The sequence below is a fragment of the Carcharhinus amblyrhynchos genome, chromosome 8, assembly GCF_965287045.1.
Source record: "Carcharhinus amblyrhynchos chromosome 8, sCarAmb.v2.hapA, whole genome shotgun sequence".
Lineage (NCBI taxonomy): Eukaryota > Metazoa > Chordata > Chondrichthyes > Carcharhiniformes > Carcharhinidae > Carcharhinus > Carcharhinus amblyrhynchos.
The window spans coordinates 28,076,562-28,095,102 of record NC_137331.1 but is presented as its reverse complement, the minus strand read 5'-3'; the positions used below and the strand labels follow the sequence as shown (position 1 = coordinate 28,095,102).

The window sequence follows — 18,541 nt, the reverse complement described above, 5'->3', positions numbered from 1 at the left end:
TTTTCTTACATCTTTACTTCCCAATAAACAGTAAGTATTGTTGGCAAGGCCAGCATTTGTTGCTCATCTTTCATTGCTTTTCAGAGGCTGTTGGTGAGTTGTCATCTTGAAATGCTGCTGCTCCTTTATATCGATGTACCACAGTGCTATTGGGAAGGGAGTTCCAGGAATAGGATCCAGTGACTGCAAAGGGCTATAGTCACTTCCAAGTCAGGATAGTGTGTGGCTTGAAGAGGACCTTGCAGATCATTGTGTTCCCATGCACCTGCTGCCCCTTTTCTTCAACATGGTTGAGGTCTCAGGTTTGGAAAGTGTTGTTGGATTGTTAGTGAGTTGCTGCAATGTGGCATATCAGTGATATACACTGCTGCCACTCTGCATCGGTGGTAAATGGAGTGCTGGTCAAGCAAGCTACTTTATCCTAGATAATGTCAAATTTCTTGCGTACTGTAGGAATTATACTCATTCAGGCAAGTGGAGAGTATTCCTTCACATTCCTGACTTGTGCCATGTAGATAGATAGTGGACAGCCTTTGAGAATTGGGATGTGACTTGTGCATCACAGAATTCCCAACCATTGACCTCTTATAGTCTCTATACCTGGTGATTCCACTCAAGTTTCTGGTCAATGGTAACCTCTAGCACGTGTACTTGTCACAGTGCAGTTATGCAAAACATTTGCACTTAATTGGGCTGTTAATATTTGATGCCACACAGGTTTCCATTGTGGGGATCCCAGGGCTCCACAAGATTATCTTCTATCTGCCCATCTGTTATACTTTTTTGAAGTTAGTTGCATTTCTGTTGCTATATATTTACTAAAGGGAAAATATTCTGCACTGCTGGTAATGTTTTGTGAAGCTGAACTTTGGAAGGTAAAACAGCAGGAAGACTTTTCCAACTCAACAGTTAGAACACTGTTACTCAAAAGAAACGTTCTTGAGACATTTTCTCTTATTAAAAGCATGAGGTATTATAAGTCAAAAGTTTCCATTGAGTTGAGGCTCTTTCAGATTTCAAATTTATTTGGTTCACAATTATTTAAATTTGTAATTAGTTTGAATCTAATGTTCTATTCAGTGAATTAATTTTAAAAAATGAAGTAGCAATCAACTGGTGGGCCCAGATAACCCAAGTCACTTTTCAATAATTATAGTCGTAAAATATCTTATGTGCTCAAGGACAAACTCACATTCAGCCCCAATCATTGTCCTGTCCTTGGGCATAAAGTTGAGGCGAGCCCTGTAGATTTCAAGCAGGTGGTCTGCTTGTGCTTTATTTTGGGAGTACATGTTCTTCAGCTGGAATGCTAAGCATGCACATTGAATTCCTGAGCACCTCCATTGGACTCTGTAGCCTGTTGTAAAGTCTGTTTCAAATCCTTAAGTTCTTTTCAAAATGGGTGTAAAGACAATAATTATAGGCAAATGTTACCCTGAATTGTAATAGTCTACTTGCTTTCTTCCCAATTTTCTGCTTCCTTTCTCAAATACGTGAACTCCTTGATGAGAGCTGATGCCATTGGTGCCCATACATGCCTGTTCTCCAGCATCACAGATGCCAGTCTTCTAATTTGATTCACTTCCCATATATATCAAGAATTAGTGAAGATCCAGGAAAATGTAAAATTTATGAGAATGGTGGAAGACTCTCCAATGATTTGAGGCATAACCAGCAGAAAGAAAGATGACTGTGATTGTTGGACATTGAAGTAACTGTTCCTCAAGGTAGTGCCCTCAGTACCAACCATCTTCAATCATAAGGCCAGAGTGGGGTTGTTTGCTTAAGATTGCACAATACTCAGTGCCATTCATGAGTCCTCAGATACTGCATTTGCCTGTGTCCAAATGCAGCATGACAACATTCAGGCTTGTATTGAGAGCGGTCAGTATTCGCAGCATGCAAGTGCCAGGCAATGGTCAGCCCCAACACGTTCTGGGTGTGGTGAAGTTTTTAACCATTAACCAAAAACTTAATTGGATTAGCCATATAAATACTGTGTCTATAAGAGATCTGAGGCTGGGAATTCTGTGGTGAGTAACTCCAATCTGATTCCACAAAGTCTGTCCACAATCTATAAGATGCTCAAGTCAGGAATATGATCCAGTGCTGTCCAGTTGGTTGGCTACATGTGGCTCTACAAACAGTTGAGAAGCTTTACAGCATCCAGGACAAAGCAGCATGCTTAATTGGCATCCCATCCACCACCTTGCTTGTACTCCCTTCACAACTGATACATAGTGGCAGCATTGTGTACTCTATGCAAGATGCTCACTAAGGCACCTTTGACAGCACCCACCAAACCCATAATCCCTACCACCTAGAAGGGTAAGGACAGCAGGCACAAATGAGTGCCACCACCTGCAATTCCTCAATCCAGACCGTACAGCCTCCTGACTTAACTGTGACACTCCTTCACTATAAGTGGGTCAGATTAATGGAACTGTCTTCCGAACAGTGGTCTGGGTATATCTATTCCATGGACTGCAGTGGTTCAAGAAGATAATGAGCAGCAAATGATGACCTTGCCAGCCACCACCCTCACCTTGTGGAAAAAATTTTAAAAATTATTTTCATTAGCAGTTGTCAGGTAAGTGATAAAATTGGTTAATTTTATATTTTTCCTTAGCCCTTGGTGCTGGGCTCAATTGTAGAGCTCCAACTGCTAATGTGATGGTGGTAATCAGGACTGAGGGTTGATTATTTTGCTCTGTATGATTCAGTGTTACATTAGGAAGGTGCCTTCTTTCATTTGGACGCTAAAGAAGCTCTACATAACAACATTTAAGATTGTTGGAAAGGACATTGGAATAGAATTAGCATAGACTAACTTGGATCTCATCATGTGAACAGTGATGACCAAGCATCTGGGAGAAGATATTGAATGCAGCTTAACTTGTCCCAAAGCATGAGGGTAATCACTGGAGTCCTGTGAGTAGGTCAATGCTGCATCCATAACTGGAGGATTGTGATCCATGCAGAACATATCATGAATTAAAGAAAAAAAATGGTCACCTGGTAAAGTATAGATTTGAGTTCCAATAACATTGTGGAGCAAATAGGGAAGTTGTAAAAAAAATATAGATTGTGAAATGCTGATTCACCAGTTGAGATCATACTTGGTTTCTCAGCTGAGGAATGCTACAATGAAACCTTTGTTCACTTTCCAGTTGTCTGTCACTTGCTTTTTTGTAACCTGACTGAAGTATGAATCAGTTTTGTAAATCCATTTCTACATTAAAGTTGATCAGTATGGCAACCTTCTCTGAGGTCAGTGCTAGTTATAGTAGAGTATGGGGATTATAGAGAACTATTTCTGGCTGTTTCTGCAATGTGTGGTCTGGCAGTGCAGTTGGTGCTGTTGAGAGACCAGCTGTGCCAGTATCCTGTACCCTCCTTCACTTCCCTTTCTTGGGTTAATAGTTTTTTAAACACCCTATTCCTTTTAATGGCTCAGAGCAACTAAACTAATCCTCATCCATTTGCATTGGCAATCATGTCTCCTCCACTCTTTGTAAAGAAAAACTGCTTCTGGAGACCATCAGTTGCTTATTGTTAGCAATGTGCCCTCTAATATTTTGGGGGAGTGCATGTGATATATTTAAATGACTTTTTTGCACTGCTGCACATGTGGTGATTTCATGGGGGTCAACTACTGAACATCTAAGTTGCTGTGCAGAGGTAACATGATATCTGTGAAACATACTTCTCTGAAAACTGTGGAGAGCCAAGCCCTTGAAGCGTTTCCCTAAACCCACCTGCCTTCCAACCTCTTTCACTTTTAAGGCTTCCCCCACCCCCTGCCCTTTAAACCCACATCTTCAATTAAATCTTTAATCGCCATTTATAGTCTACTTTTCCTGCTGCAAGTTTCATTTTTATCTGGTTACACCTTGGAGAATCATGGACAGTTTTCCGCAACAATAACTTGGATTTATGTAGCACCTTTAACGTGGTAAAACGTTCGAAAGCACTTCACAAGACTGTTTTCTAGCAAAGTCTTGCAACTGAGTCAAATGTGGGGGTATTGGGAGAGATGACAAAAAGCTTGGTCAAAGGTATAGATTTTAAGGAGAATCTAATAGGAGAAATGTAGAATGGTTTTGGTAGAAAATTCTAGAATTTAAGGCCCAGGCAGTTGAAGGCATGACTGGTAATAGTTAAAGGTGCTCAAGAAGTGTTTGTTCGACCAATAAGTTTTATAGGTCTTCCTGCATTTGGAAGATCATCAGTGTATTTCAAGTATGTTGGACATTTGAGAGTTTATTTGAAATAAATTTCCCGAATTAAAAATATAGATGAAGTCTACAATACGCCATGTTGAACTCAATTAAATAGAATTTGCAAAAGAAACAGGGCACTTGACTGTATTGGTCTGTGCTGGTGTTTATGTTCCACACGAGTCTCTGCCTGCCATATTTCGCACAACTTTCTACCTGGAACAAAGAAGACAAAATAAATCAGGAACTAATAAGTTGATTCACTTTGGTTTTGGACTCTACTGCTTTTTAAAACTGCATTATATTAGAGTGTATTAAATTTAATGTTGTGTAAATAAAATGGCCAAGACTTGTAATGGTAACTTAAGTTTCATTTTTCAGTTGTACATCAGTTCTGCAGAAAAATGAAACTGACATGGAATAGGGTTTCTCAGTACTTTGTGGCTTTAGTCTGCGCATTCTTGGAAGTGCGTGCCTTTTTGGTTCACTACGATCCAAACTCAAGTAATAAGTTTACATTAGGAATGTTGCTAAGTAGTATATGTGGAGCATATAATGAATATGTCTGAATGCATTTCTAGCCAAGTCTTTCATACAAATCTTAGACAATCTTACTCAGCAACTGATTAAATGAATTTCACAAGCTCGTTTAAGTTCAGAGCAATTGAGCATTGGGTATGTTTGACTGAATTTAGGTGATTGTAGTTTTCATTCTGAAATTTTCATATCCTTTTAACAGTTGAAATTTTGTGCTGTGAAATGAAGTGTATGCAACATTTAAGCAGAACACTATCTTTCTCTTACTTGTGAGCAAATGGGACTAGATATAAACTTTTCCATAAATCTAGAATTAATCTCTGGCATTTATTCATAACAAAATATATCTAAACTTCTACAGCATCCAGGTACTGTACATGGAAAACTGCAAATGCTGAAATAAAGTAGAAAATTCAGAATAAATCAAGCAGCTTATGTAAAAGAGAATAGTATTATGTGGAATTTAAATTTGTTAGGTAAATATGTTGCAGCTGAATTATGCTTTAGTATTCTTGCAACTGCACCTTTATTTAAATTCTCTGTTAGCGAGAAACTTGCAATTAGTCTCTACTCTGGCAGCAAATGCGTATCTGTTTTAAAAGGAAGATGATTTCCTTTTAAGTGAATTACAAGGTGGTAATCTAATCGGGGGCTATATGTGGCCATAACACCAAAGTAGGTTTGCTGACCTCCTGATATTGGTTTACAGCTTTAAGTACATATGAAGGTATTTCATCTGAATTTCAATTTTATTTTATCTGTTTGTTTTGATTGAGGTTTTCTATTTGCATTTTGAAACCAGCACTATTTAACAGTGATGTTTATTTCTAGCTGGGTTTTGGCAGTATTTATGCTCACAGCAGTCTAACTTTTGATTAAAAGTTATGACTCAGCGTGACTCTGCTACCATCCTTGCCTTTGAGTCAGGCTCAATTTTCATTTTATGACGTGAGACCCTGCAGTATTGATGGAGGTGGGTGAAACATCAAACTGAGAAATTGTTCATGTGGGGCTTTTGTTTTGAGAAGCAGGAAGTTCTTGCATTCTGGCCAATGTTCCTCTCTTTCAACCAACCAGATCTTATTAATCAGTAATTCTTGCTGTGAGGAAGTCAGCTGTTGTCTGTACCTACAAAACAACAATTGACTGTACTCTAGAAGTAACACAGCTTTTAGCTTGTTAACCATTTTTTGTCTGATTTACAGTGAAGAGCCACAAGATATTTTTCTACATTAAAGGTAAAAGCAAATTGCTGTTACTGCATGTAAGGTATTTTGGGGCAAGCATTTATTCCATTAGAGCATTATATGTAGGTGAAGGAGTGATGCTGTCTTTTTCCAACTGTTTTTAAAGCAAATTTGTGGTTACGATCCTGGAAATCAATGCCAAATTGACCTTTGCTTCTTTGCTTTAAGAGGGGACAATTGCCATAGCGTATTTAAAGCTATGAGAAGATGGCCAGAACAGCATATGGGCAGGGTTATAAAAATTAGCAGTTTGACACAAATGAATGTAGCATAAGAAATTAAACAAGTGAATTACAAGGTCAAATTTGGCTTAATGGGTGCACTATGGTAGCTATGACTGAGATTTGGGAAGAAGTTGGAAATAATTGGAGATTTAAATTTACAGGCTATAGGACCTCAAGATACTGTAGGAAAATTGGAAATGAGAAGCAGCCCAAATAAGGGGTTTTAGAAAGTGATCAGGTTGAGATGGAAGATCAACATGATTGATTTATATTGAATTGAGGGGCATGTTCAAAGGATCAAATGCATATTCCTGCTCATAACTTTCATCAGTGTTTTCACTTACATAAAATTTAATAAACAGCAAAATGTGCAATATTTTGGTGGATCTGCAGACTATCGCAACTGTGATATGGTGGCAGGATTGGGAATGGTGTTTGTAGAAGTGCCAAGAGAGCAGAGAGAGGATTGTTTACGCTACATGGTGGCCAGTGTGGTTATTGTGAGAGATTTTAATTCTTACATATACTTGTATAGACCACTTGCGTAGGAAAATTGATGTTTTCTAGAACAATGTGCTTTAGGACCAACAAGGGAACAAGTAAAGCTAGATTTGGTAACAAACCAGAATTGGTTAAAAATCTTTATTTGGGAATGTTTGACCTCATTAAGTTTGAGAGTGAAGGAAAAAATCAAAAACTAAGTTTTACATTTAAGTAAGGAACATTTGGGAGCTGAAAAATCCATTGGTTACAGTAAACTAGGCTGAACTGATTAAACCTTCAGAAGTATTTGGAGAACTCCAGTTATAAAATCAATAATAGCAGAAGTTCCAATTATGTAGTTAAGTAATCATCAACAGAGCTAAGATGCATTATCAGAAGGCTTACACAAAGAAAATCCATGGACTTGGACAGTTATGGTTTTTTTTTTGAGTTACATGTATAATAACACCTTTCATGAGTTTTGGATGCCCCAAAGCACTTTACAGCCAATGGTATACTTCTAAATCACTCTTCTAATGTAACAAAACTCAGCAGTGCAGAGGCACTTAAAATTAGTCAAAGAAACTTAGAGAATAAGTATAAAACCAAGAAGATAATGGGAGGGAATTATGAGACATAAAATGCATAACGCTCTCAAGCCTGAATGTTTAAACATTAAAAAATGAAGAAATTGCTGCTAAAGCATTCTAGGTTTGGGATTTGTGCTGTTGGATTGAAGTAGACAAATGTCACCTCATTACTTAAGAGAGGAAATAGTGTGTAACTATAAACCTGCCAATTTAGCATCAGTTCTGGGAAGATACTGGAATCATCCTCAGACGGTGACTAAGCACCAGAACAAGTATCAGCAGGTCAGTGAGTCAGCGTAGATTTTTGAATGGTAGTTCTTGATTTGCACATGATGAAGGCTCATGGAGCAGTGATGCCTGATTAGATATGTTTGTGTCGAGGTATTTATTGAAGGAATTGAAGCAAAGTTCCCTGTTCTTTGGATGTCATTGTGTGATCAAGCTGTTAATTATTTTGCCCTGACCAAAGAGGAGCAGATATCTTATCTAAAAGACAGTACCCCTGGCTGTGCAGCACTCCCAAGTGTCACCCTTGATTACACATGCAAGTCTCTGGAGTGACCTATCACATACGACCTTCTGAGTTGGGCAAGATTCCTATCACTGGGCTAATGCTGACACCTTGAGGGATAAAAAGAGAATCATAAAGTGAAACAAAGTAGTATGAAAAGAAATTACAAGGGAGGTCAAAGATGACTAAAAATCTATTAAAACAAAAAGTGGTAAAGAGGAATGTGGGTTCATTAATTGGAAATGCAGACTTTATTATAATGAACAATAATAAAAAAATTGTTAAACGAGTATTGTGTAATTGGTTTCATGGGAGAAGACAAATTATCAGTAGTACAGAGGCACTTAAAATTAGTCGAAGGAATTTAGTGGATAAGTATAAACCAAAGAAGATAATGGGAGGGAATAATGAGACATAAGATGGACAAATCTCTCAAACGTGAATGTTTAAACCTTAAATGAAGAAATTGCTGCTAAAGCTTTATAGGTTTGGGATTTGTGCTGTTGGATTCAAGTAGGCAAATGTCACCTTTTACTTAAGAGAGGAAATAAAGTGTGTAACTATGATCCTGCCAATTTAGCATCAGTTCTGGGAAGATACTGGAATCATCCTCAGATGGTGACCAAACACCAGAACAAGTATCAGCTGGTCAGTGAGTCAGCATAGATTTTTGAATGGTAGTTTCTGTCAGATCTAACTTAATTTTTGCAGAAGCCACAAATATGGTGGATAAGGAAGAATCTGAATAAAAAAATGGAAACTGCTGGAAAATCTCAGGTCTAACAGCATTTGTAGAGAGAAATGGTTAATGTTTTGAGTCCAATATGACTTGTGCAAAATTGGAATGTGATGGATTTTATGCTGTTCAAAAAGAAGGGAGGGTCATATGAAACAAAAGGAAGATCAGTGACAGAACAGAGGTCAGGGTGATAAAATAATAAAGATGTCATGGAATAAAAGACCAAGTGAGTGGTGATGTTAGCACAGAAGCAAAGCATTGATCCCCACTCTGGACCAGAAGTCAGCACTATCTGAAAGCACAAACATGAAGTGTATAGACTGGGACTTGATTGGCTTGTAGCAGTTATCATCAATGAAATAACTTGAGAATCTTAACTGGTTCAGCCCTGTAAGAAATGTAACTAAAAGAGGAACTAAATTGCCTTCTGTCTGTCCAAAGGCACAAGTAAGGCATGAGATTGCATACTCTTCACTTGCCTGGATAAGTGCTGCTGCAACAACACAAGCTTGGTACTAGCCAGGATAAAGCAGCTAGCTTGATTGGTACCCCATACACCAGATTAAGCATTCACTCCCTTGATCACTGGTGCACCTTGGCTGTGTACCATCTCTTGACTGCACTGCATTGCTTGCCAAGGTTTCATTGACAGCATCTCCCAAACATGGGGTCTCCAACAAGGGTAGCCATGGGGGCACCACCAAGCTCCTTTTCCTTGTTGCTCACCATTCGCATTTGGAAATTGTTGTTTTTGTTGCTTGGCTGAAATGCTGGTAATTCCCCTTTAACAGCATTGGCTATACTTACGCCACAGTCTTCTCGAGGGGCTGTTGCGGTTAATAAATGATCTTGTCAATGATGCCTACACCTCAAAAATGGAAGAAAGGTAAAATCCACACAATTTGGAGTATGCCTTGATGTGGATTGGTAATTGGTTGGCAGGAACGTGACAGAACCACGATCAAAGGAAATGCCTCCGATTGCACATAGTGACATTTGATGTTATAAGAATGTAAGAACATAAAACTTTCTTCTGATCGCTACTAGAATAGATTTCTTGCCATGTACATTAGTGAAGTTTTTATATCAATTTGTAAATGACACTAAGACATTTTACAATGTGTAAACGGAAGCAATACATTACAAAGATACATGGAGAAAATAAATGGGCTAAACTGCAGCAAAAGGGCAAAGTGCTTGGTCATCCACAATTTTAATTTGTGCTTTTAAAAAAAATCAGTATTTTCTTGATTGAAGAGGAGGAGATTGTGTTCATGTACTCAATTCATGATGTGAAAGATAATTGACAGGGATAATGGATTGGGCCTTAATGACAAGGAAATTAGAATATTAATGAAAAACTGACGCTTCAGTCTAAAGAGCTTGAATAGACCCCATCTAGGATGCAGTGTTCAATTTGGGGCAGCACACCTCAACTGATGAAAAGCAGGTAAGTAGAATTGAGGTACTGATCAGTCATGATCTGTTGGAAGAAGATTGCGTAGCAGAATGCCCTATTTTTGTTTTATGTTCCTATCAATTTTTTGAGCTGTTTTTAATGTTTATTTGAAGTATAATGTGGTGATGGAGTGGACTTACAAAAAATAAAACTAGGTGTGTTCAAATGCTAGCCAAACATGTGACTGCATATTCCTAAAACAAATGATTCTGCTTTTGTCATGTTATATATTCATACAGCACAAAGAGGCCCTTCAGCCCATTGTGTCTTGCATGGTGATAAACCTGGTTGAAATGGATAAGTTGGGCCTAAGGACCTGTTCCTGTGCTGTATTCATCTATGATTCTTAGCACCTATCTATTCTCATCTCTTTTCCAGCGCTTAGTCCATAGCCTAGATCCACACTGGAATTTAAATGGGCAAATTGTGAAAAACGGTTGACTTTGACATGATTCTCTGTCGATTGACTGTTAGAATGCTCAGAATGGGTGAATTTTCTTACATGTTAAGTACTTTGGTTTCTCTAAAACTCTGTCATGGCCCAGATTGAGAAAGAAATTGTGGTGCAGCTGATATGCATGAGTGTAATGATGTTTAATGCATTTTTATTGTGTCAAACTGGGTAAACGTAACAAAGACATTACCTGCTTTATATAAATCCAACACTTTTCTCCCTGCAGCGCTATAACGTGCCAATATTTTTGATACTGGTAATCCAGAATAGCTGTTAACCCAGCCACTGATTTTTTTAATCATTTGGGAGCCTTATCTGTGATTTAGTAAAGTGAAATTTATTGAAGCCTTTGCATATTAATTCACTATAACTCAAGTAGGGTAACCATCTGAATGCAGTGACTGTTCAGCTTTGTGTGGTGATACTAACTTCATACTGCAAACTTACTGATACTTCTGTAAATGCTTTATTTAAAAATGGTATGATTCTTAGACCAATGAATCATATCCTTATGAATTCTCTGTAAAGCCAAGGATGTAGTAACTTTCAAACAGATGCAATTATATAAATCAGACTAGATAAAGGGAGCCAAAGTTCAGTGTCATGGTACGTAGTTGTCATTGTGATGCCTCATAAAGTAAAATTTATTTATTGGTATTACAAGTATGCTTACATTAACACTGCAATGGATTTACTGTGGAAAATCCCCTAATCACCACACTTCGGTGCCTGTTTGGGTACACTGAGGGAGACTTTAGCATGATCAATTCACCTAAACTGTACATCTCGAGTATGGGAGGAAACCAGAGTGCTCAACCCATGTAGGCATGGAGAACGTGCAAACGGCACAAAGACAATGATCAAACTGGGAATCGAATCAGGGTCCCTGGTGAGGCAGAAGTACCACTGTATTGCAGGGCTGTGCCACCATGCTAGCCGTTATATGCAATAGTTTCTATTTGGTTTTTCCTCTTTGGTCCTGATTTTTCATTGCTATGCATTTTGATCCATTTCTAGATTTTAAAATCAGTGATTGGCAAGAGTTATTCATAATTTTTAATTTTAAAAATATTAAATGGAAAGGGTCATTGCTTTATTACAGGAGGAGGAGAAGAAACAACTCACGGGATTTTGGCATCCCAATAGTCAAACAATATGGCATTGTGATCTCTCCTACCTATGACTTTTCACTAGTATTGTTTTTAGCTGCTTGGCTCTGACTGGGTAGGTAAGCATAGAACAAAACAAGGGTTGACCCAACAAGCTGGGCAAGAGGCTTTGGTCAAGAGTGCTTGACCATGTCAGACTGCAAAAACGTGGGAGGGATAAGGCACTACAGTCACCGAGAATGTTTGATTGTTTCAGTGCTGTGACAAGAACAGAAGCTAATGGAAGAGCTGTGGACTCAGATTTGGCAGGTGATAACTTCCCAGCCTTTTGAGGAGTAAAGGAAGGTTGGGAAATGTGGGGTAGTTTGCAAGGGTTGAAGGTTTTTTTTGAGTACGACGAAAAGGGGAGATAATAGTTGAAAAGGAACCATTTACAATATTACTGTTTATTGGGAACAAGAATGGGAGTTGGCAATCACAAGTTTAGTGAGGTGAAAATCAAAGGACTTGGAAGACATGGGAAGATGGGACTGAAGTTACAACGCTGTGGTGTTTTTATGGCTTATGGTGGAGCAGGTTTGAAAGATGGGGAAGCAGGAGAGACAGCCGAACAGATGGTCACCGCCGTAGTGCCAAATTACTTTCCTCATCCATGTCAGTTTGCTATTTTGTGGTTATTGTATGGATCATGAGGAATTCTCCTGATGATTTTTCAATATGCCCTCTCACTCAACCAATTAAACACCCACAGTTGAACCACAATTTTAGGCATCACAACCAGCAATCTTTCCCTTATGGCAAAATTACATGCACGCAACTTTGTCTTTGGGGGGTGGGAGGAAGAAATGCTAATTTTGACGGACTGGGAAGATTTAAATTGTACTGGATTGTGCAATTCCCCCTTGGGGTCCTCATTGTTGCTGTACTGAACAACTGCAAGGCTAGCCAATGTAAACAAAAAAAGTATTTAGTAATAAGAATGACTGAGTAATTGGTGGAATCTTAATTTCTTTTCCACGGCTTTTAACATGTCTAGTTGGTTCAGGGCTGTTCACTTTCAAATTTCTACATGTCTGCTTTGCAAATAGGAATTCTGATCAGGCAAATGTAACAATCTATTTTGAGCAATTAGTTGGAAAACCAATACATTTTTTTCCAAGTGGGAATTTTGCTTAATGGTTAGTTTGTGCAGTGTTTGTCCTGCATTAAGAATGACATCCAACTATTTGGTTTAATCATAATTTGTTCATGGTCCATGTTAATTATAGGCTGGGAATTTGTATTCCACTGCAAAGTGACTGAAGAAAGCTTGTGTTGGAATTCTGCTCATCTAGATCTACTGGTGTGGATTTTATCATTCCCAATAATTTAATTCTAGTACATGTGATAGAGGAGCATGGGCCCCAAGAAAAATTGCCACTGACACTTTTATTGTTTACAGACAGCAAACTAAAGATTTGGATGCTTATGGGATTAGTGTAGAAGTTGAAATATCATAAGCTTAAATCCATGATTTTTTTTAATAATTATAATGGAGAAATTTGTTTGACAAATATAAAATAGACTTTTAGGGTCAGAAACTGTCCCCAAGTACTATGCTATTAAAAACCCAGTGACCTTAATTTAACAAGATGTAACTTTTCAAGGATTTTCACAAAATTAATAGTGTAGAAGTGGAAGTGTTTGCTGAGACTTCTATTTTTGAGGACTTCCAGCAGCTTCTCTGTGAAGGCAGGGGGAAACATAACAACACAACTTCTGTTTGGTTGTGCTTATGCATGCCAGGCGTTACTGTCAGTTTTGTGAGAGTAATGACGGTAAATGCTGATGTTCAGTCATTATTACGGCAAGGTCCAGGATGCAATGTTTAACCTCATTGTAACCATGCTGTCCTGTGGTCTGAATGTGAATGAATCACCTATGGTTAGGCGTATGTAAGAAAAGACAAATGGATTATTAAAGTTGGCACATCTAATAACTGGTATAAAGTCTTGTGACAGCTTACTAATGTTGGCCTGTTGTTGAGAAAGATTCAGCAATGATCTACACTGCTGGCCTGGTGGAATGGTGAATGTGTTCCAGTGTTTGTGCTGTGCATTCTGCTTTCTTGTGCAGGAAGTCTATTTGTTTAAGAAACTTTCTGTTGAACTGTTACATTTATGGTTTCAACAAACACTTTTGACAGTTAATGGTTCTGTGGTATTTTGAGCCCTATGTTACTTTGCTTTACCTTCATTTCAGTTACTGCTTCTGATATTTTAGTTCCTTGGCAATTAATCTGGGGTGTGTGCAAAGTTCCTGTCTCAATTCTAGTTCAAAGCATTCTGTATGTGGAGGGATGAGCACTGTATTGCTGGTTTTAAGTTACCATGTCTGTCTTGTAAACTTCATTAAATACCAGAAGAATTGTGTATTTTGAATGTTTTCATTTTCTGTGTGCACATATATGTATATAGTTGTCAGTGGAGGCTTGGATAATCTCTGTGGGTTGTGTAGTCTTGTTGAAAAAAGTAGGATTTATAAAGCTGTTTACATATTTTTGATATGTATAAAGTTTTTAAAGTTTGAATCAACTTTAAATGCTTAAGGGCAAAAGGAAGTCTGGAGAAGACTCAAAGTTGATGCTCATAATAAGTGGGGTGTATGTTTTATTCTCTTCCTGTGTATTCTGCAACATTTTCAGTATGGATAAGCAAGTGATCCGTTCGTGCACTTTTCACTGCATTTTCAAGCGAACCTGCACCAGGCTGGCTAATTCCCTCACGTTCTTTGCCCCCTCACTTTCCTGTGAGGAAATGTTTCACCGTCTGCTTGGTACCACCCCATACCACAGTTGAGATTTCTATCTCAGCAAATTTGGGGGTCCACAGTGCAAAGTGCCTATTTTTTCAGTAATTGACATCGTTATATCAGGGAGATGTTTTTGTGTTAGGTTTGAAGTTTGAGATGAACCAGAATTGCCTATCACAGCTAAAGTTCCTTTTGATTAGAAAATTATTGATCATGATTTAAAAATGTGATTTTTCTCCATACTTTTGTGTTCTAATTTTTAAACTAGTGTTTGTTAGCTTCCTAATATGTTGATGTACATATTTCCATGAATGTTTGTTTTTAAAAGCATATCAAACAAAAGTTAGTGACCAGCAATGCCAGAAGTGACTTATGGGTGGCACGGTAGCACAGTGGTTAGCACTATTGCTTCACAGCTCCAGGGTCCTGGGTTCAATTCCCGGCTCGGGTTACTGTCTGTGTGGAGTTTGCACGTTCTCCTCATGCCTGTGTGGGTTTCCTCCGGGTGCTCTGGTTTCCTCCCACAGTCCAAAGATGTGCGGGTTAGGTTGATTGGCCATGCTAAGAAATTGCCCCTTAGTGTCTAGGGATGCATAGGCTAGAGGGATTAGTGGGCATAGTATGTAGGGATATCAGGGTAGGGCCTGGGTGGGATTGTGTTCGGTGCAGACTTGATGGGCCGAAGGGCCTCTTTCTGCACTGTAGGTTTCTATGATATTATGATTCTATGATTATATTGAAGCACAGTGTATAATATATGACTGAAAAATTTAATAGTTTCCTGTTTTCTTTTACAGAAATTTCAGGAACATTTTTTTCTAATAAACTGCCTTGTGATGACCCATTTGATGAATATCATGGATTAGCACGTGGAATATCTCAAATTTGCAGCCAATTTTCAGGACTGGAACCTCAAGGAGGGTGCAAGAGAAATGAGTTTGCATCGCAATCAGCAAATGGGATCAGACCGCGATCTACAGTCCTCTGCATCTTCAGTTAGTTTACCTTCTGTTAAAAAGGCACCAAAGAAACGTCGACTTTCACTCGGGTCTTTGTTTCGAAGGAAAAAAGAGTCAAAACGAAAGTCCAGGGACTTGAGTGGCGGAGTTGATGGAATTGCAAGTATTGAAAGCATTCATTCAGAACTATGTAATGATAAGAACTCCATTTTGTCAACTTGTGACTCCTCTGAAAGTGCAACTGCATCTGCTGACAAGCAAAATGGAGACTTTCTTGAATGCCCTCTGTGCCTTTTGCGTCTGCCTCGAGACAAATTTCCCGAAATTATGACTTGCCCCCACAGGTCATGCGCAGACTGTTTGCGGCAGTACTTGAGGATAGAAATCTCTGAAAGTAGAGTCAATATCAGCTGCCCAGAGTGTACAGAACGATTCAATCCCCACGATATCCAATTAATTTTAAATGATGATGTGCTTATGGAGAAATATGAGGAGTTTATGCTACGCCGATGGCTGGTGGCAGATCCAGACTGCAGATGGTGCCCTGCTCCAGATTGTGGGTAAGACCACACTAAGTGGGTTGAAGGGGGAGGAGAAGAGGGTTCTTTACTTAGCGTTTCAAATTATTGCTGCTATTGGGTTATTAAATGCATTCTATCAACAGAATAAAGCACTTTTTTGGCATTAACTACTAATACATATTGCACTTCTTGTTCCTCTAATATCATTACATAAAACATTTTCATTGGGTCAGTTGAATATTTATTCTTTTCACAACAGAGCAACTTGATTTATTTTCAACTGCAAAGTTATGTAACACCTCCAAAACCACATTTTGAAACCTGAAAGTCTCTGAATACACCCTGTTCATGTGTCAACTTCCTGACTGAATCATTCAACATTTGATCAAAATGCTACAAAAAAATTAATTTAGTTCACTTGAGTTCATGATTTCTGAATATTTTCTCAAGTTTTGTGTCTTTGTTCAACATTGTCACATTAATATGATATGTAACTTAGAATGATTTTTATAGTTTAAAAACCAGCATTAGTAACTTTAGCCATTGGTAAAAGCTCACTAAAGGACAATGTGAATATCAAACCCAACGTTTGCTGCTTCTAAATTACCCATTAGTTGAGTTGTGCAGCAGATTTTATGGTGATTGTTCTTGTCTCAAATTTCTCTCAACTCTGCGTGCACGCGCGCGCACACACACACACACACACACACACACACACACACACACACACACACACACACACACACACACAATCTATTCTGTGAGTTTACAAGACCAGATATTGGAGAGCAATATTTTGTCTTTCTGCTCCTGACACTTCCAGCAGCTCATTGTTTTGGAAAATGCAACATTAGACAAATATGAAGTTAGCAATCTTGATTGATCTTAAATTTTGGTTCTTTTTTTAAAAAATGACTTGTCATTGTAAGTGAAAGTCTTACAAACAAAATTGAAACACTGTACAAACAGGTTAGTAAATTTTTGAATTAACATAGAAATGAAGGAGGGGCAATTATAAAGATGTATTTTGAAGGTCATGAGTTTTAGATGCAATCTTTGACATGGAAACTTGCTCCCTGACTTGGCTGATCCTTCAGCTTTGTGCATGCAGTTCAGTTGAAACTGTACTGAATTTTTATTTAATAGCATTCTTGATCCATGGCCAAGACCTCAGTCTCCATGCGAAGTCTGAGAATCTAGTAAGGTTTTTACGTTTTTAGAAGTTGAGGCCAATATAATTGGCATATGAGTGATTGTCATAGAATGTTCTACATCCAGTAGTTCTAGATAACCTGGATCATAAGCATTTTCATTGCATAAATTCTCAAAGGTGGATAGCTCTTAAAGTATATCAGAGGAAGAAAGAGCTGGAGAAGTAGTCAGTTTTAGGGAGGGAATGACTACTGTTTTGGTTGCGGTAGTTAAAGCTAAGGCTGCCAAAAGTGGAGCAACGAAAATCAGTGCAAGAGACCTGAATTAAAGGAGCACAGAGATCTAAGGATTGTAGGGCTGGAAGAGAAACAGGCTTAGGCTATGGGGAGATTGGGGATGGGACAACAATGGTAAGAATTTTAAAATAGGCTTGGAATGTTTTAGGAACAAGACTGGCGAATAATCAAAGGCATTTGATCGCACCAGGCAGAGAGTAGTTAGAATCTGGAATGCAGTGACTAAGATTGCAGCGGAGGCTGAGTCAAATATGACATTCAAATGGAAATTGGGTAATTATCTGAAGAGAATCATTTGTTGGGCTGTGAGGGTTGAAACTAGCTGAGTTGTCTTTGCAGAGAATTGGCACAAAAGTGATGGACCAAACAGCTGCCTCCTGTGCTCTAATTGTTTTATTATATGAAAATAGTTCAGAAGAATGTCATTGAAACATGTAAAATTCTGACAGGGCAGGATACAGGGATGATTCTATTGGCTGGTAGCTCTAGAACAAGAGGTCATGGTTTTGGGACACAGTAGGCATTTAGGACTGAGGAGAATTTTTTTCACTCAAGGGTGACAAACCTATGGAATTTTCTGCCACAAATGGCTGTGGAGACCAAGTCACTATATTTAAGAAAGAAATAGCTTTCTAGATACTAAAGGCATCAAGGGGTTTGAGGACAGAGCGAGAATATGCCATGATCACAATGGTGGAGCAGGCTTGATGGGCCAAATGGCGGCCTCCTATTTTCTATGTTTCTTAATTGTACATCAATTAAACTATATTCAATTTATTAATCAGTGTTGATTTCTTGTGCATGTGCACACACGCACACTATTGTAGAGTTTAATGACCTGTTTGAGAGAAAACAAATCTTCTTGACTTGGTTTGAATTTGGCAATGTTTTTAAACTGCCTCTTAATTCTAGACTCTCTTCCTCCACCCACTCTACCAGTTCATTCTTAATACTGGTCATTCTTAACTCCAGTGACTTGAAGCCTAACTTGATCTCTTCTTATAAGACAATCCCAGGAATCAGCTAGGTGAACTCTATGATCCACTTCCATTACAATCCTATTCCACCTTAAGATGACCAAAACTGAACATAGTACTCCTGATGCAATCTCATTAAGGTCCCATACAGCTATGACAACTGTTGTTACTTTTATTGAAAAGAGAATGTCATACAAAGACCAGCATTCTATTTGTCTTCCCAATTACTTGCTAGCTTTTTGGGATTCGTGTATCAGGGCACCCAAATCCCCT

The 18,541-nt window shown here is 38.4% G+C and overlaps 1 protein-coding gene across 3 annotated transcripts in view; it reads left to right on the top strand.

Moving 5' to 3' along the window:
* The window catches only part of rnf19a (ring finger protein 19A, RBR E3 ubiquitin protein ligase), a 70,393-nt gene that overhangs the window by 17,258 nt on the left and 34,594 nt on the right, over positions 1-18,541 (top strand). For all 3 annotated transcript variants that reach the window (XM_080193797.1, XM_080193798.1, XM_080193796.1), the window contains exon 2: positions 15,161-15,882. In XM_080193797.1, coding sequence (XP_080049923.1) covers positions 15,296-15,882 — 587 coding nt within the window. In that variant the 5' untranslated portion in view covers positions 15,161-15,295. The remainder of the gene's footprint in view (positions 1-15,160; positions 15,883-18,541) is intronic.